The sequence below is a fragment of the Balaenoptera physalus genome (genome assembly GCF_965194825.1).
Source record: "Balaenoptera physalus genome assembly, chromosome: 8".
In the NCBI taxonomy this organism is placed as follows: domain Eukaryota; kingdom Metazoa; phylum Chordata; class Mammalia; order Artiodactyla; family Balaenopteridae; genus Balaenoptera; species Balaenoptera physalus.
The window spans coordinates 79,790,496-79,811,224 of record NC_138887.1 but is presented as its reverse complement, the minus strand read 5'-3'; the positions used below and the strand labels follow the sequence as shown (position 1 = coordinate 79,811,224).

Here is a 20,729-nt window from a genome sequence, read left to right as displayed (position 1 = left end):
CACTTCAGTTAAAAGTGACTGCATCTGGATATCTATCATTCTAGTGGTACAACTCTATAATCTGCTATATTATGACCATGACTAGGCATGTATCTCCATTGCTCAATAATAGCCAACTAAATTCTTTGATCATTGACATAACTTTAACACAGAAAAGAGAAATGGCTAAAATATATGTTTTTTAAATTTTTATTCCCAGGAATTCTTATTCTAAACGAACATCTTTAATTAGATATAACATTACTAAAATTTTCATATATTTTTAAAAGGCCTTACAACTAGTCTTTTTCCAGAACCAAGTTTTTGCTGTTCAGTCTCTTGTCTTTTATCTGCATCCGTTGCAAAAGCAAGTACTTGGTATCTGTTTAAAAGATATGGAATAATTGTAAGTGACTTTATAGTTAAAAAGTGTAATTTATTTTAAACTTTAAAAACACATAATCTCAGTATAGCTATAATTTTTAAATGCACATTATCTACAAACCTTATGAATAACTTTTTCCTTGATTTTAAAAATTGTAAAATTTAGTAATGAATTCATACTGAATGATACTGTGGCTTAAGACTATGTAAAACTGCAATAGTAAAGAAATTATAACCATATGTCCCAAAATTCAATGTTGGAAAAATAGCTCTGCCAAATATCAAAGCATCTCCATTAGAATTTTATGTGACAAATAACAATACTCAAGAAAGATCCAGCACCAAAACACACAATAGAAAAAAATGCAAATAATGCAAAGCAACCAGATGACTTGTTGCAACCCCCCCAAAAAAGTAGTAGTAGAAATAGTAGAAATTATTAATAGATAATCTGTGGACCCCAGAACACCTGAGTTTAATTCCCAGCTAAACCATTAACAAGTTGAGAAAAATTTTTTAAATTAATCACTCTGTCTTATCTATAAAATGGGAATAATAATCTCGAACTTAAGCATTGTTAAAAGAATTAAAAAATAATTTAGTGCCTAGTACAGTATCTGGTATATACTAGGTGCCCAATTATTGATTGACAGATTGACAAACACATAGACAGATACAGATTTATATATACATAGAGATAAATCACCTAGTAATTTATCTAGTATGTAATAAGTTCTCAATAATGGACATTATAACTTTCTATAAGTATTTTAAAGCTTTTATTTCAATAGTAACATTTAACACAACATTGTAAATCAATTATATTTCAATAAAATAAATTTTTTAAAAGTTAAAAATTAAAAAATAGTAACATTTAGCTCAAATCATTCTTAAAAACAATTTATAAATATCATTCAGTTTAGAAATTATTAATTTAGACAATAAAGTTTAAATTCCCTTACTCGCACTAATTTATGGTATATTGTTAGAGTAATAATCCTACTCAAAATGAAGAAATTTTAGGCTCATAGATTCCTTTCCCTCTTTTTTTTGAAGTTTCTTACTTTTATTGTTGGTGCATATCTAGTTACATAGGGGAGATAGGGAAGGCTCTCCAAAAGGTAACACTTGGCAGAGAAAAGGTATTAGAAGGTTAACAAAAACATCTCAACAAATAATTAAGCCTTTCCCTCTTATTGAATCAAAACTTCTTACATTGCTCTTTGATAGCTAAGAGGAAAATTAGTAGATAGATATATTCAGACATTTCATATTGTCTAAGAGAAAGATGTCTGATAGTGTAAACATCAGGGACCTGAATGAATAAAGGCAATGAAGAATATCTAAACAAGCACTGAAATTTACACTGGTATTCAAATGTCATATACCAACTCTTAAAGCCTTCTATCTCAATCAGCAATACTTAATTTGTAAAAAGCCTCCAATTTTCAGTGAATGTAGAATGACTATGAATTAAGATAGATTTTGCAATGCATTCATGAAAATTACAGTTAATAAGAAAGCTTAATGTATATAAAGTTCATTCATTCAATAAACATATAGTAGGGATCTCATATAAGCAATAACAAGGGGAAAAACTACTATATGACCTATATCCACCAGGACCTTCCAAAGTAGTTGTGACGATTCATATACAAACAAGTGTAACTCAGAGTGCCCTGTGCTAATAGAAGTTATGCATATAAGTACCAAGGGAATATGATCGCAGAAACAGGTAATTGGGGTGGAGGAAATATATATGTTCTTGGTATCAGTTCAGGAGGAGAAAGCTAGGTTTTGAAGTATGAGTGAAAACTCATCATGCTGTTAAAGAAGTAAAAGGCATTATGGCAAAGCAAACAGCACATGCAAAGGCATGCAGCAGTAAAAGAGACATGAAAGGCCATGGCAGGAGTTTAGGAGAGATGCATGGTGGAGAGGAATGAGTCATGGGAAATGAGACAAAAAATGGTAGGAGGCTGAAGATCTCGGCCTTGTAAAATCATGCTAAAATATCCCGTAGGCAGCTGCAGCAAATATCTCCATACCATCTGAGACTGACCTTCAAAATCCCTAACTCTCCAAAAGCTCCAAATAATTAGACCTCATAGTCCAACCTCCAAATAAGATTGCTTTACTCTTTCTGGTTCATGGTAACAGAAATTAGTATGCACTAGTGACTAGAACATCAGTCCAGAGCTGGTCCTGCAAATGGATCTAACCTCAGGCAATTAATTACATAGGCCATTCATTTCATGCAGACACCAACTTACCAGAGGATGATACGGATATTCATGAGATTGTTGCAAATATCCAAAGATTTTGAGCTGTTTGAAGCTTCTTATATAACTAAAAAGAGTTATTATTTCATGTGAGCCATAAGTGAACCCCTAAAGTGGCCTCATTAACATCAAAACAGCAGGCACAGACACAGCCAAAACTGACTCCTGATTTCTAAACCCAGACCAATTCTCTTCCCAGAAGACAACTCAGAAGAGTATTTTATTACTAAACGTAACTGACAGTAAATTTAGATGATGACAAACTTACAATAGCATTTATTTTATGATTCTTCCTTAAATTCTCTTAACTGTGACCAATAATGTACATGGAAATCTGTTTCCAAAACCAAACAATTCCAAGCAGACTTGGAATTTCTGAAATAAAGAAAACACTTGGATTTTTTTTTTTCTTATCACTCAGGTGTTACGTGATATAAGCTAAAGAATAAAATTCCCTTGTTGAAACTGCTGAAAGAATAATCAGGTCCAATGTAAAAAGATTTAATGAAAGAGTGTCATATGTGTTTTTCAGAACAGAAAGGGCACTAATCACAAATACAGCAAGTCCAGGTGAACAGTGGTACTTTTTGAACCAATAGCCACAAATGCTTAACAGGTCCTGTGGAGCACCAGTGACAAACTCAACCATATAATTTAGTGCTCCTCTGTATCACATCGTAAAAACAGCAGCAAGTAACTAAAATATGGATTGAGGTGTCACAGAACACAGAAGTAAACCCTCCAAAATCATTTATTTTCAAATGAAAAATAGTTGTCACCTCAAAGTGTACCAGGAGATTTGGGAACTTTGATATTTAACCTGCAGAACTCTACTAGAATTGGAAGCTCTGGATACAGAGCATTACTACATTCATTCCAACTATAGCTAAAGCATTCTTGATTATGCCTGGGAGAATCATTTTCATTGAAAGATGCCAGTAACAAAATAGAAGGTTTACTCAAACTTTTCATTCCTTCATTAAGATCTTGTTAAACATCTACTTTCAACAAGGTACAATGCTAGGCACTTCAGGGGATATAAAATCCCTGCCATCAAGGAACATTTAGCCTAGTCAAGGAGAAAAACAAGTAAATATGTCATATCAGTGAAAGCATGAATAGTGCTTATGGAAAGTAGTGAAAAATTACTCTGTGAATTGAGAAGAAGGAGTTGTTACTGACAGCTATGTCAGGCAAGATCTGAATGGGGAGCAGGGAGGCTTCCAGACCTAATTTTCATTCACAGAAAAGGAAGGAAGAGCATTTCAGACAGAGTACATCATGAGCAAAAGAGGAGAATGAAAGAGAGAAGCTCTGAATATATATGAATAACACCAAATATTTCAGTTTGGCAAGAGCCTAAGGCTGGTGAAGAACACAATCCTCTTTTTCAAATACTATCCATTAAATTCAACAGATTTTAAAATACTGATTTAAAGACTATTGTCTACTTAGCAATGTATTAATATTAGGAGCCACTGTAGGGGTACCGGGGAAAGTGTATAGCAAACAGGGGAGAAAGATAAAACTCCTGGCAAGTATACTTCTTCAGAGAGCCTCCTTACATTCAACTCTTATTTAAAGGTATCACCTCTAGGCTCCTCAGTTTCCTGTGCACAGTGCTGCCATAGCCAATATCACAATGAACTGAAGTAGCTGATTGACTTGCTACCTCCCCACTTGCTGGCATACTGCTGGAGGACAAGAGACAGGTCTTATCTGGCTTTGCATCTCCAGTGCTTTGCACAGTATATGGCACAGAGAAGCCTCTTGAAAAATGTTTGCTGAATGAATGACTGAACCAATGAACTGAATTATTCCTTTAGTGAACAGGTATTTAAAACAGATTCTGCTCTCAGGAACCTGATAATGCAAGACATACTCTGGAACATTTTAGCACAACACAAAAAGCAAATATGATATTGGGCAACAATCAGTGTGTTGGGCAATAATATATCTAGGAGGTTAAAAAAAAGGAAGATATTTAAACCAGTTAATTTTAAAAGTCCCTTCCAAATCTGAAAGTCCACTTAACAGAGGTAAAATGGGACTGGAGCATAAAGAGCACTGAATGTCGTATGAGAAGATTTAGATTTTTTAATGGACAACAAAAATTATTCTGGCTTAAAGAGGTGTTTTAAAAGAATAGCTATGAGAAAGGCCCTTCAAAGTTTAGATTAGAGGTTAAAAAAAAAAACAGAAATCCAAGTGAAAAGATAAAGGTCTGAATGCCAATGCGAATGGGAAGCAACAGCTGAATAAGAGAAAAAAAAAAAAAAAAGGTAGAAAGGTCACGATTTACTGACTAAATAATTCTGACAAGCAAAGGAAAGAAAAAGAGAATAAAAGATGATCCAAAGTTTGTACAAACGTGGCCAAGGGAATGGCCCTAAGCCCCTCCTCTACCAAAAAAAAAAAAAAAAAAAAAAAAAATTCTCTCACTTCAAAAGAAAAACAACACTCAAAGTATGTCCTGAATTAGAATCACCTGGAGTATGTATTTGTGATGATTTCTGGGTCTTTTCCCCAAACCTACTAAATCAAAATCTAAGGGGTTGGGGATTAAGAATCTGCAAATGTGCATTTCATAAAAGGATGCTCAGATAATTCTTATGCACACTAAAGTTTGAGACTCATAGCCTTCTCTAGTTCCTACTTGAACATAACTGATCTGTTTTTAAAGTAATTAAACATCAATATCAAAAATGAAAATGAATTATGTCTTAAAACCCTTTTCTATTAACTGATTATATTTTTAACTGATTATAAATAGATTTAATGAAGCCTCCGAACACCAAATCTACAGTTTTCATGCTTTCTCCCATCCTAAATTACACCTGTGATTACCATTTAATCTATTAAAGTTGAAAGCATATATAAATACAACATACTACTCAATGTTATAAACCCTCTTGATTGTCCTCATTTCACAATAATCACATATCCCATGCATTTTTACCATTTTAAAAGATCCACATAATAAATAAAGTGTGCATTTTTTTAGTCTTAGATGGAGATGAATTTAATAGATCAGTATGTTGGAGAATTACCACAGTTAAAACAGTATGAGTTTCTGTGAGATTAAACCTTCATGTTAAGGAAACCTACACATTGTTTTCTCATCCAATCACTCCTGGAATTATTACCAAATTAATTCCTATTCCCATATTTCAAAGAGTAAGTCATGGAACATTCACATCTTTGTATCATGACCCCAGTGTAACACGGCTAGTATCACTCTACTTGGCAAGAACTGGGTGGAAAGCTGCAAAGCAGATCTTCTCAATATTGCTTAAGTTTTGGCAGGATTGAATGAATTATACAGATATTTTTCTCAGCGTCTCATAATAATTATGATATTTTATTTATTGTCAGTAGCAATGCCACAACTCATTCATCTCCTCTGGACAAGCACCATAGGAGTTGTAGGAGGAATATGACATAATGATACACTACCTCCATCAGTTAACTTCTGCTTAGTCACAAACATTTGCTTATTTTCAGGATTTTCATCTAAATCCTAGATGCCTGAACAATAATTCTCAGAATGTAGATTGCCACTTATTAAGAGAAAACTACATTAACTTGCAATATACACAACAATAAAACTTGAAGGCAAAAATTTACATCTGTTGCCTGATGAATTTATATTTTCTTCCTGCCTTGGGAAAAATCAGGTGGCCAAAAAGAATACTGAAAGGCTATAATGAAGTGTTGCTTAGATGTTTAAAGTTCTAAATGCTGCCATCAGTAAGATAACAGCAATAAAGTTACTGAAAATATTATAATTCTCCAAGTCTATTTCTTTTCCCAGAATGGATTTCTACTTTTTTTCCCATTCTCCCTTCCAATAAAAAACACAGCCTCCAAAAACTCAAAATCATAATTTTTATTGAAATTTAGCTGGTAGAGGAGAAAAGAGTCTCTCTGAAACACAATTCACCAAAATCAATATGAATTTCTAGCAAAAAGTATAAGCTGTTTTCATAGGGTCATTTTCATACTTCACTTCTGTAAACCGTTCTTTTAAAAACATTCATAAAAACACTTGTATTTCTTGCCAGTATTCTTCCTATATCATATACATTCTTTTTTTGTTATAAAATCATTCTATATATGTATTTGTACCTGGCTTTTTTTCACTCAGACTGTGTTTTATTATTTATAATTCAAGGAACAATCACAATAATTATTGAGCATTTTCTATGGGGTGGTAACTTGACATACACTTAATTCTTTTAACAGATTTGTCGAAATAGATGTTATTACCTCCTTTACCTTCAGGATAAGGACACTGACCATCAAACAGCTGTGAGTAGCAAAAATCAGGACTCCAACCCAGGTGTGCCTCTCTCCAAATCCTTCCTCTCAATCTCTGCACTATACTGCCTTTCAAATGTTTTATGATATGTAAATGATATCCTCTAAGTCACCACAATTACATTTTATCAGAGAAACCACTCTCTTTTTCATTTGCAATATTCAAGCTCTTTGTGGATAAGAAATTATCAGCAGCATACACTTAAAAAACCAGGATTCCAAAGATTCAAGATCCAAACTTACTTGTAACTTTCCACTTGTCGGCAGGATGAAACAGTAATGAAGGAATCTGTACGGGAACTGTAAGCAAGAGGGCCAGGTAAAAGAGAACCAGGGAGAAATCTCCCAAAAGCATAGCTTTCCTGCTCAAACACCATCAGCATTCCATCCATAGACTGGATACAAATTAAATCGCGACCTAAAGAAGAATTAGAGGAAATTAGGTAACTTATTCTTTTTATGAATGTAATGATTTTATCCCTATTCACCACAAATATGTCAGTTAATTTTTTCCCCAAGGGACAAAATGGGCAGTTTAAATTTTAAATCGCAAACTGATGAAGCTATCAGATTATTGTATATCACTATCTACACATTTCCCAGTTTTTTCATTATTCATGTCTATAGTTTTAAATACATTTATTTTCATTTATTTGAGCTAAAATCTGTAGCTCAAGAGAATACCTGAGAACAATCATGACTCTTTGCAAGATATCATTTTTTCCAAAATGAGAAATACAAACTGTTCTGCACGACGCCTTCTCTTCTTCATAGTATGTCAGCCCCATACTTTCAAATGACTTAGACATCAGTCAAACACAGCAGACCAAATCCATAGACATGTATTAAGCACCAGTTTTATACAAATCAGTGTTGAGCACTGTTGGGAGAGAAAAATGACTAATACCGAAAAACACTAGTCACTGATTGCCCTAAACTATCGATTGATTTTGAAGTGTCTTCTACTATTAGTCTGTAAACATTAACTACAAAATTCACAGTTCTTAAAACATACTGAGATGATGATAATGATGATGATTTCTATGGTACAGTATAGTATCCCTAATCTGAGAAAGATCTAGTGGCTATAACTTTTCACGTTCTGCTAGTGCGATTAGTGTATCTTATAATCTATTATATAGGGAAGAACTATGTCAAAGAAAAATTAAGCTACTCATTAAGAGAATAAACAAAAGGTCAATCTTCTAATTAATTTGTCGTCTCTAACCCATACTTACCATATACAGTAAGTCCTGTAGAAACTATTCCATTTTACCTTGGATATCAGTGACAATACAGTTATCCCTAAATTTTGAAATTTAAAGAATACTTTGCTCAATAAGAAATTAAATTGCATAGAAATGGATGGTAGTCTTATTATTGTATCTGAGTATGGATATAAGGGCAATTTTTAAAAATCAAAATATGTTGCCAAAGGAGTTTTTTTAAAAAGAAAACAAACTGAGATCTTTGGGGTGCTTATTACTGCAACATACTCTACCCCATCTTAATTGATTCAATAAATTTAACAACTTTAAATAGTCTGAGAGATGTTTCAGGTTGAATATTGTCTTAGCATATATTCACAAAATACACATCTGAACCACTCTGGGATTGCTACAGAGAAAGGGATTGTTCATGTTAATGCTGTTTTGAAGAGTATTCCCTCAAAGCTCAAATTCTTTTATAAGGCATAGTAGGTTTTTCAGTCATTGTTTTAAGATTTTTTAATCTATTCTTTATCTACTATGCTTATTAAAGTTTTCATAAAACAAGATATGAGTTTATATGGATGCTGTATGTATATGCATGTTGTACAAGTGTATTCACAGAGATATATTTAGACAAAGAGTACCTCATCTATCCAGAATTTAACTATATAGCAATCCTCCTGTCTGTACCAAGCAAAAATGAAAAAGTATAAATATTCCTCTAAATAGTCAAAATAGATGCTGCAAAGTCTTTGTAATGAAAATTATGCAAACTTTTTACAGGTAGGATTCCCAGGTCTCACTCAGGGCATCGATTCTTATTCTAATTATGGTTCGAACAGTTGCAGTTCTCATAAACTAGTTACTGATATTCTAGAAGCTTCAGCTTCCTCATTTATAAAATGAGTATATTTGCCTAAGAGCTCCAAAGTTACAGATAAGACTTAATAGTCTCTAACACTGTGTAGCACACATAAAACACAATAAATCATAGCATCATTATGACGGTTATCATTACCTGCTTCCCCAGCCCAGAGAAAAGAAAATAGCAAATTAGAAAAGGTATGAAAACACTGATAGCTGTGAGCAGTGACAGCTATGCCCCAACAAAAAAGAAGGCAACAGGACATCTATAAAATATATATCAAATAATTCAAAAAAGAATAACAGTCAGGGCTCAGCTTAGAAGCAATTACTAGCCCTATATATCTCAAAAAGAGAAATGGCATATTACAATGTACTAGTAGCTATTAAATGGATTTAATACAGTTTAGTATAGTTTAGTCATTTGCAAAAACAAACTTGTGGCCGAGATGCTAACTGCTCCCCCTAAGAGCCATTCTTTCTTTTGGTACTTGAATTATCACTAGACTCATGGCCATCCAGTTAGAATAAAGCCTGTATCTCCAGGCCTCTGTGACAGATACATCATATGAGTACTTTCTCGCCAATGAGATGGGAGCAGGGTGATATGTGCAACACCCAGACTTACCCTTAAAAGGACTGAGTATGCACTCCCTTCCCCTCTTCCCAGCATGATGGTAGGGCTGGAACAGCTATCTTGGCCTCAAAGATAGAAGCCACATATTGAGAACAACAAAGCTGCCTACCAGTCCTGGACCACTTTATCTCCAGGTGGTTAAATCTGACAGAAATAAACATCTTCCTTAATTAAGTTTGGTCTTTATTAAAACAATGAAACTTATATCTTAAATAACACAGAACTTATCTGAGCATAAAGATCCATCCAGCTTTACTGACTCTTAAAATTTAATTTCACTTGATTGGATCCTGATACCAAAAAACAACCAGATATAGAAGACATTGGGACAACTGGGGAAACTGGAATGTGACTGCATGTTAGACAACATTAGGAATTATTGTTAATTTTCTTAAGTGTGATTATGGTATTGTGATCACATATGAGAATGTTCTTATCAGGAAATGTGTTCTGCAATAGTTATGAGTGAAGTGGCATAAGATCTGTAACTTACTTTCAAATGGTTCATCAAAAAAAAAAAAAAGTGTGTGTATACATGTGTATACATTTACAACTGTTGACTCTAAATGGTGGAAAAATGGACATTCATGTTACTTGTTCTGATATTTAAATTTTTTCACAATCAAAATGGAAACAAATAACATAAAGTGTTCAAATATATTCCTTTAGTATACAAATGCACTTTATTAACCATCAAGGAGGGAACTGAGCATTAGCACATTGAGCAGGACTTACGAGGAGAGCAATAAATCTAATCTTAATAAGTTAAGAATCAGAGACAGAAGAAATCCAATCAATGAAACACATGCAATGACCTTGACCTATGGGGGAGGATATTACTGTAACCAAAATATACTCTTTGTATTATTAAAGAATGTGAGGTCAAGGCATGTATACTTCCAAGCAGAAGTACAATAAACTTTGAGTTCATTTCAATATGTTGAATGTCTCTGAACCACAAATCTTCCAGTCTCCCAAAGACCTTAAAGAAGTCGTCCTCAAAGTGTGGCTCCCCGACCACCAGCATCAGCATTGTCTAGGAAATTCTTAGAAATGCAAATCCTAGGGTCCCACTCTATACCTATGGAATCAGAAACTATGATGATAGGGCCCAAGTCTAGGTTTTAACAAGCCCTAGAGGCTACCTGATGCATGCTAAAGTTTGAGAACTACTGCTTTCGCATGGTATGACAAAGAGCTAGAGCTTGAAGAAAACTTGAGCCCCAGAGAACACTTGGCTCCTTAGCATGATATATGAAGTCTTATTTCCTGAAACTCTAGCAATATAGAGGAGATACTTAATATACTGTAATGTCCACATGGGCTGCCTCTAGAGCCAGATAACCTGAGTTTGAGTCCAGTTCAACCAATTATTAGCTGTGAATTTGGGCTCAAGTTTCCTTATCTGCAAGATGGTGTACCTAACTTAGTTAGCTGTTGTGAGAATTCAATTAAGTAATGTACGGAAACTAGATCCAGCAGGTGTTAAATACTGCATCGCGTTATTATTTTATAATTATTTTCTAAGTCTCATACTAAATGTTGTATTAATATTTAACTACTTGCTGTTTCCCACACACATCGTAATGGTGCATACTTCCTTGCTTTTGCTTATATTATTTCCTTTCCAAAAAAATTCTTACACTTTTCTTCCCCTGGGATAGTGAACATTTGCTGGATGCCTCCTGGTCATCCATTGCCCTCTCCTCCCATCTTTAGCCATGAGGCTTGAATGAGACTGACTTCATTCTAAGCTTGAGAGTAGGTAGGCCCTGACTTATATAAACTAATTAGTATCCCACTAGTCACAGTGATTAGTTAAGGGATGGTTATAATTTACAGCCAATGAAAGAAACTAAATCCCTAAACTGAGCTGAAACTAAAGAAAAACTTACTCTTCCCCCTGGGGAGTAATATGTGAGAAGGATAAGGTCTGGAATCAGAGAAGCCATTAGGCTTTTACAAGGGTGCAGTTAAGAGAGGGCCATGGAAGACACTGTTTAAGCCAGTGCATCAACCTCACTTGGAGCCAAACCTATCCATGAACTTTATAGGCAATAAATTCTCATAAATATTGAAGCTGAGTTGGCTCTCTGTCCCTGAATCAAGTGGATCAACCCATTTGTCCTCTGAGAGACAGCACAGACTGAAGCTCATGTCTTCCCAGAAATCTTCTCCTTCCCTTCAATTACCCTCCATCTGTGATCCCACAGAGCCCCATCCTTACCTTCATCTTACAACTAATCACTGATTGAAATTATCTATTTTTGTGCCTCTCATTAACCTTAGCTTAAATTCAACGGCAAGAAGGTATATCTTACTCATCTTTGTAAATCCAACAATTAGAAAATGCCTGGCACATAGGAGATACATTAATAAATGTCTGTTGAGCTGAAGTAAGCTAGGCAAAATACTTTATTCATCTGCAGCTCAGATTGGCTGAGACTTTATTCTATGCATTTCACATACTGCATTTTAAGTACATGAAAAATGCTTTATTTATTACAATCCCAGCCACTGACGATTAGAAAAATGTAGGGATCAATCCAAAACATTACTCAAAAATAAATAAATAAATTCTTCAAATCACTGTATTGGAAGCCACTTCAGAATACATACCAAAGGCTCCCCTTACTGATAATGAGAACAGAAAGAACAGTCCAGAGAAGCCATGAAAGTTTTGTAGTTCTAATAGCACAGAGCCAACAGGAAGCCTTCATAAAAGCGATGGGATTTCAGGAGCTATTTAAATGACCTAGCCATGAACCATACTCAAAGAGTCTTTACCACATGCTCAGTATTATATTAGGAGCTGTAAGAAATATAGAACAACAGCAAATAACTACTACTGCCACTTACTGAGCACCTGTTATATTCCCGCCTTTGTGCTAAACATTTATCCAGCATATAGCTATAATCTTTAATAACAATAGTCCCATTTTACACATGAGAAGACTGAAACCCACAGAGCTTAAATAATTTGTCTAATGTCAAAGAATTAAAAAATGACAGCTAGTACTCAAGTCAGAATCTGACTCCATTTTACCACACTGGATCCATTTTTTTAAAATAACATAAGTTAACATATAAAATCTAAATGATGTGAAACTGACTAAGCACTATAGAAAATCAAAGAGCCTCATTACAGTGAACTTCCTAGGAAAGGTTTCATGATAGAGGTAGGATGTATCCTACCTCTCAGTTGAGAAGGATACCTAGACTGAGAAGGATAAGTAGAAAGAAAAGAGATCAAAGGTAAAAGCAGAGGAAATTTCTGCAAGAGAAAAAGAACATATTAGAAAAAGATACAGAGACAATTAGACTTGATCCAATGCAATGGATCAAGTTTTACCACCAGGGCATGAAATGTAAAAGCAACAGATTGAAAAGATGACAATAGCTAAGTGATGTTTCCTCAAAAATTATGCCTAAATAATACAGGGGAAAAATTATCTTTTAAAGTTGAAATAACTAGGAAGGGTGGAGATTTCATCAGAATTTAAAATCTGGATGTTTATCTCATTAATCATAACCATGATGACAGAAAAATAAGCATTGTGATTTGAAACACTATTTGCAAGATCTAGGAACAAACTGACAAAGGACCTACCAAAATCATTTTGAAAGAACTTTGGAAATCAGTATTTTTCGTTTTCAAAGGCAATGAAAAAATTTTGTGCCTGTGGGGATGGGTGGGTGGAGGCAGGAAAGTTCCATTATGGCAGCCTCATGAAATGAATATTTATTAAAAAGTGTGTCTCATTTCCTGGTGTTAAAATATCATATAGACAAAGCTTTAACATTATGCATAAATTGGTAATCAATTACATGTTGAACTGACTGCTAGATTAACACTTTTCTTTACTAAATTACAGTCTGTTCACTAAAATGGTCTGTAGCAGTGTGTGTGTGTGTGTGTGTGTGTGTGTGTGTGTCCCTGTGCTCAGTTCTTTCCACCATGCCTGACCCAGAGCATTTTCCATCATTCATTATTATAGCAACAAGGGCCCCATGGAGGGTAGTTCTGAATACCATTTCCTCCATTTCTCTGCTGTCTTTTTCTTCCTGTGGAATCTATGTAGCAGAGTAAGTGGAGAAGAAGACTACCATTACTCAGCATGCTACATGTTTTCTGAATCTCTCTATGCTCGTATTTCTTTTACACATCGAGTAAAAATACAAGTGAAGAAATGCAAACGTGACCTGTGGCCAAGCATACATTGCAGTTCAGCATACAGCTGTCAAGAATACTTGGTCTTTCTCCAAGTCTGAAAAACACATGAAAAACAGCTGTACAGGTAGTCAAAAAGGCAGACAGGAAACATCAAGAGACTTATACGTAAGAACAGAAGAGTCCAAAAGTCTGTGGAACTTCCGCTCGTTTTATGCATGCACTTCATGCACAGAAAAAGGTTTTGTTGTTGTTGTTACAGAAAAACTGAAACACTAACTTATTAATCTTTATTGCAAACTTAACTCAAAAATGATACAACATGTTTGCTATGAGCACAGACACAAAAATGTTCAGAGTAGGATTTCAACAGATATTGACTTAAAAACAATGGTAGATGGATTTCTAGGGCTTGCAGGACAGTAAATTTGCCATTAAATATCATTTTTGTGCCTTTTCACTCATATCATTATAGAAATAAAACTATCACCATTTTTTGAGATACATGCTACTATTTGGCTATGCTTAAAAATTAATAATTGGTAATTAATTGAATAAAAGAATAGCTAACTTCTTTCTTATTACTCTCTCCCTCATATTCTTTTTTATTTGAGCATTTGAAAAGTAATTAGTGTCTAATAATAATACAATATTCAAGTAGATTTGAAGTTTAAAACCTTAGTTATAAATAAATAAATAAAATTTATTTAAAGCCCTAAGAAAACAGAGGAAATCAACAAATAGGATACATGTGTTGAGCTAAATGGCTAATATTTTTAAATATGTAACACAGAAAAATTACACAAATTCTCAACTATTATTCAAGTGTTACACCAATAAATAATTCATGAGACTAATTAAGACTGAGGAAAATAAAAATTGGGTCTACATACTAACTCTTCCTATGAACTTGACTTTTGACATTTTAATGTTCTCATTTTAATAGGAATTTTAATAGCCTCACAAAGACCACTAGTGTGTGTTCCACTAAGCTATTTATCACTATTTTCCCCCCTAAACTGTGAACAAGGTTAATAACATATTATAAAGAAATTACAACCATTCATTAAATTAGCATTACATGTGATAGATTCAATATGAATGCAATGTTAGAGTTTAAAAGAAGGCCCTAAACATTATATTATCACTTGCATCCATCCACAAAATATTGGGTGAATTACTTTGTCAGACGTAATGATCATGAAAGGTTTGATAACATTCTCCAGAATTCACATTCATTCAACAAATTCCACAAACATTTTCTGTACCTAGTATACGCTAGGAGAGACGGTCGCTACCCTCAGAAAGTTCAGTGAATACGGGAGTTATAACAATGTTAAGAACAGAGGCATACAAAGGCTATGGAAGCATGATTAATAGTATCTGGAAGAATCAAGAAAAGCTTCAGAACAGAAATAACACTTGGGTTTTGCAGGCTGAGAAAGAGTTTGCCAAACGTTCAGAGAAGCAAAAGCAGAAAGCACGCCATTCAGAGACTTGGATTATAGGATTATAAGAAAGCTCTGTTTGAAGAGGAACAAGATCAGTAAACTCTGAGGGAGGGCGTTGAGTGGAGGGAGATACTGCTGATGAAGATGGCAGGCATGCTCATCAGAACTGATGGCAAAGCCACAACTTAAGTCCACATTTGCTGCAACCTTACTTTAGCCCTGAAAGCTCTATCAAATATCCTCATCTGTACAGCAGTCGTATGAGGAGAAGATTGTAATGATGCTACTGTAAGGATAAAATACAATAAAAATGCATACTGGCTGGTACCTAATAAGCATTCAATAAATGGTAAGTGTTTGATATTACTGGAGTACCAGTTTCCTTACAGACCAAATTATGTGAAAAACTTAAAATTGAGAGGAAAAAAATCCTTCAGACCAAAAAGGATAAAATTTAATGTGGGAAGAAGCACACACCAAATCAGAAATTCACCCTTTTTGCCAAAGCAAAGGATTTTTAAGACTTCAAGAACTATGGAAAATCTCTCAAAACCTAGGTCTGTGTGAACTGCTGTCTATTCAAGATGATTTTCTGTCTATTTTAAGTATACTTTCCTCAAAACAGCAATTCCTCTAACATGATAACTATTGAAGAAATCTCTAAAGAAGTACATTATGAGTGTGTCAGAAAGCTCTATTTGGGAATGAGCTGTCCCTGCCTCTGTACCCTCCCCCAACACACACATACCCATTTTCTTCCCCTACCCCCAACCCTGCCTCTCTTTTATTGACGTTTTTTGCAGGATGACCCTGAGTGACATACGAAAGACAAGATAGATGATATCATACAGCAGAGCCCATTATTTATTAGCATTCCTTTCTTCTCTCTCATCCAAAACGAAAATTCTTAAAGGGTGAGTATAATGTTGGAGATATATTTTTTTTAATAACTGGTTTCAAAGTGAGGTAAACTTCTCAAGGTAATAACCAGCCATGATAAGAAATCCAGAAAACTCTCCACAAAAAACAATTTAAAAAAGAAAAAAAATTTAAATACCTCTTCATTTTGTACAAACATTCTTCATTTGCAATATTATCAGTCCAATAAAGCAATAACACCAAAAGCTAAATATTTGCTTTTTATATATTGTTAACTCTCAATCCTAAAATCGTCATTGTATCAAAAGAAGGAATAAGAAAAAACTATAGTCTACGCTGAATTCACTATAACCAATTAAATTAGGTTGTGAAAAAAATAACTAAAGCCAGGAAATTCTCAGCTGAGGTTCAACTTCATCTAAACTCATACAATTTTAAAAGGCAAATCAAAATGAATTTGGGATAATGACAACAATGACTTTAAGTTTCCTGAACTGTCAATTCTTATCACAAAGTTTGATGTGCCGCTTAACCATTGTTTGGTCTGTTAAATGTCCTTGGATTCTTCTAAAAGAAGCAGTTAAAATACCATATCTTGAATAAAAGTCATGAAAACAAATATACCAAAGTTATCATCTTAATATACAGATGGAATCACATTGTCAACCCACTCAAAAACTTCAAAGGTACACCAGTGTCTCCAGAAATAAGTAGAAATTAATAAGCAGGATATCCAAAGAACTCTTCAGTGTATCCGCTAAATGAACTTTGACTACTCCTTCTCATCCAGTCCCAACCACCAAATACTTCAGGTAACATAAGCTTGCCTTAAATGCCCTTATGCATTTGTTACTCCAGTTCAATTCACCTCAGATATCATTCCCCCATCTTAACCTCATAAAATCCTTCTACATATCCTCCATCCCCAGCACCCAACCATTTTGAAGCTTTCTCCAATCCCCTTTAGGCATAAATAACGCACTCTTCCTCTCTTCTTTCTTAGTACATTCTGCATCACTGCCTATTAGTACTGACAATATTTTTCCTGGTGATACAGCTAAATTTGGCATATTTCTCTCCCCTCCTCAACTCCCATAAATGAAGCATAAAATCCTTGAAGGTAAGTCGATTTTGTTTTCACGGTCTGGCTCACAGAATTCAGTATAGTCCCTTATATGTCAGTGCTCCAAAAATATCTGTTCAAGTCAACTGAACTCACGTGGAAGTAGAAAACCATGTCAAACTGTAATACTAGGTATCAGGATGCCAATGATCATCAAGTGGGTCAAGATATTTGATAATATTACCATAGTCACATGAAAACTCCTTGAGATTTGGCATTATGCTTTATTTACCACACCTTCCCACCCCAAATAGTCCCTAGTATATAGTAGAGATCAATAAATAATCATTCAATGAATGAATGAATAGCAGCAAAGTAAAAGTGGTATGGAAAAGGCCCTAAAACAATTAGTTTTAACATGTGACACTTAAGAAGCTGAAATTCTAAATTATTTCAAGGCTTAGTACTATGTCAAAAGACAAAGTATTCATTGCATGTGCAACATTAGATACACTAGGAAATACTCTGCTCTTGAGAAAGATAAAGCCTAATAGAAAGACACAAGAAATAAAGGTGGGGTGGGAAAGGATGGCAAAAGGAAAATATATAAATGAGAAGGGAAATCACTTAACCATAAAGAATAAATTGTGGCAGCCCAAAGAGGATACCAAAGAAACAGAACGATCTTTAAATCCATCAGTATTTCATAAAACTCTAACTGCAAAAACATACACAGATTAAGCCTTAAAACTTTAGTAATTATTAGAGCCCTGGGTACAAAGTCTTTCTCTGGGTAACAGGAAACAAGGGATTATTACCAGCAGGAAAAGCACCCCCCAAAAGGGTACTGAATAGGATACTCTCTGGCTATTCCTTGTTCTTAGAGCAGGATGGTATATTATAAAAGAATAAATTGAGCGAAGATGGGAAAAGTATCAAAGGTAGCATAAAGTATTAATATGTAGTGGAAAGAGCAATGATTTTGAATCAAAAAGGCAACCTGGTAATGTTTTAATCCTGCTCTGACACATTCTAGATACGTGACTTTGGCTATTTTGTTTAATTTCGTTCACTCTGTTTCTTCACATGCAAAATAAACCCTATCACAATCTCTATACCCCACTGGGTTGCTGTAAAGATAAGGAACATATGCAAACTATCCAGTTCAGCACCTGGAACATGGTAGGAATGCATGCCGATCTTAATTCCAAATACAGCACACTTAAAAAAATAATCAAACCAACTTTCCCTAGTACCTACACTTATATCTTGAATATCAGATACAGTAGTTTAGTCATTAAGTCTCACTCCTTAGGTGTAAAAGGGAAGTAAACATCTCAGGGAAAAGTTAGGAAAAAAGGTGACCAGGAAGTTGGAAATGGTTCAGTTCAGAAGTTCCAATCTTTATTTGCTAAAGTAGTTGGCTTTGAATTTCACTGATCTATAAAATTTCAGAAACTACTGGGGAACATCATAGGTTGTCAATCTTGTAAACTGCCCAATAAGGATATTTAAAAAAAAAAAAAAAAAAAAGTAAAGACTATCATCACCAACATTTTCTACAAAGACAATGTAAAACGAATAAGTAGGAAGTAGAAAATGTTAGTCTTCAATATAGTCCATTAACTGAACAAATTTTAGCTTTATGAAAAATTTACTTCATTAGCTAACTTTTTTTCATTACCTTAAGACCATTTAAAACTTTAATGGGGCATAGCATTTGCAAACCACTAGTTTATCCTAGCATGAACCACTTTTAAAGAACCCCCATACCAGCACTTAAATACCACTAGTATAAAAAAAACTCAGAAAACAAGCACAAAAAGTTTTCCCATTAGAAGAAGAAAGGAAAAACTGGTTCCAAAACGTATTCAGGCCTAGGTTAGGTGAGGAAACAAGCATTTTCCATAATATTCTGGCTCTTTACAAGAGCCACCACTGTCAGACTTCTGGAATCAAAAAGTGAGGCAAAGGCTCCCCCTGCTGACAAGTAGACAAAGAATCTAACCCTATCAAAAGGCAACTGACTTTTCAAAAATCTTTCCAATACTGACTGGATATCGCATGGGCTTTTACTATTCTCTATCAAAGACTAGTTTTACTTTATATCCTAAAACACTGGAATATAGCTCCATCTGATAAAAATGTGAAAGACATTTATAACTAGGTAATACTCCGTGTACATTTCACTAAATCTTTCTAAACCAGCTTTCAAATTTCTTGGTGTCTGCTCTATGCTCTAAAGCTTAACTGAGGTAGAATGTCATACAGAGAGGAAATTAAAAAAGGCTAAAGAAATGAGGTGGGTTTCAAGAGGTTATGCAGAACAAAGGTAGCAATCTATGAATGCATTAACGGCCTTCTCTCACAGAAATCTCATGAGATTAAAAGAAGCAAATTAAAGACTTCAAAATTAACAATAATAGCAGGTTACAAGCACTGGCCCATATATTATTAACACATCCAACTCTAGCAACTATTCTATAACTTGGGAAGATCAAGAACTATTGTTCTCATTTGGCTATAGAGAGACCTAAGGCTCAGGAAAGTTCGATGTTTGTTAAGGACACACAGCTGGTGAGTAGCAGAGGCAGAATTCAACCCTATACATCTTCTAATCTTCATTCTGCTTCTCCAACTGAAAACTATGCATAAAGTAGATACTCTAATGACATAATCTCTAAATTCCTTTCTGATTTCAAATTTAACATGGCCTAACATCACAAATGCACTTGGTATGCTTATAAATAACATCAGATTTAAGTAGAAAATGTTAAATATTTCACTTTGGCAGACAAAACTTGATATAGCTGCTTGGTAAATTCTTTGCTGTAATTTATTTATTCTTGTCATATTTCTAAAAGGATTGCTTGCAAAGGTAAATAAAACTAAACAAATTCTAAACTAAGTAGATGAGGAGAACAGCAGATAAAACCCTGATTCTCCCACTAAAATTACTGAATAAAATGTTTGTTAAAAGCAGCATTTTTGAGTACATCAATATGCTGCCCCCCCCCTTAAAAAAAGGTAAATAAAGTTCAGAAGCCAAACACTAAGTGAACGTGAGAACCCACAAAGGTAAACAGAACCCCTGGGGCAATCTCTTAAATCATATACCCACAGCGTCAGTTTTCATAGTCTCAAAATAACATGTGGTAAAGGAGAAAAACCTTGGAGCCCACTCTAGGTGGGAAATCCAATTGATCCTGTACATTATCTTTCTCCCCCCTGGTATAAAGCTAAGACCACAAAGGGCTCTACCCTTAGTGTAAGGAGAACTTAGAACTAGCATTCCCCCCACCCCCACCCAAGCCCAAGAGAAAGCAAAATAAAATTCACATCTCAAAACTTGGAACGAGATAAAGGAAAAAAATCTCTCCTAAGAATTCACAAACCCCAAGCTGATCTTAATGTGGGTTTTCAGACCAAATTCACTCTATTGACTTGCCCAAGAAGCCTCAATCTGTGAAGTTAGTAAAAGTGATCCT

General features: G+C 34.4%; 1 protein-coding gene across 14 annotated transcripts in view; it reads right to left on the bottom strand.

The window, feature by feature from the left end:
• BBS9 (Bardet-Biedl syndrome 9) overlaps positions 1-20,729 on the bottom strand; it is a 471,319-nt gene that overhangs the window by 364,019 nt on the left and 86,571 nt on the right. For all 14 annotated transcript variants that reach the window (XR_014266409.1, XR_014266410.1, XR_014266411.1 and 11 more), the window contains exons 9-10: positions 7,209-7,383; positions 277-361 (exon numbers count right to left, since the gene is read on the bottom strand). Coding sequence is in view for 9 of the 14 variants with exons in the window: in XM_082471759.1 (XP_082327885.1) it covers positions 277-361; positions 7,209-7,383 (260 nt within the window). In the remaining 5 variants the exon portion in view is untranslated. The remainder of the gene's footprint in view (positions 1-276; positions 362-7,208; positions 7,384-20,729) is intronic.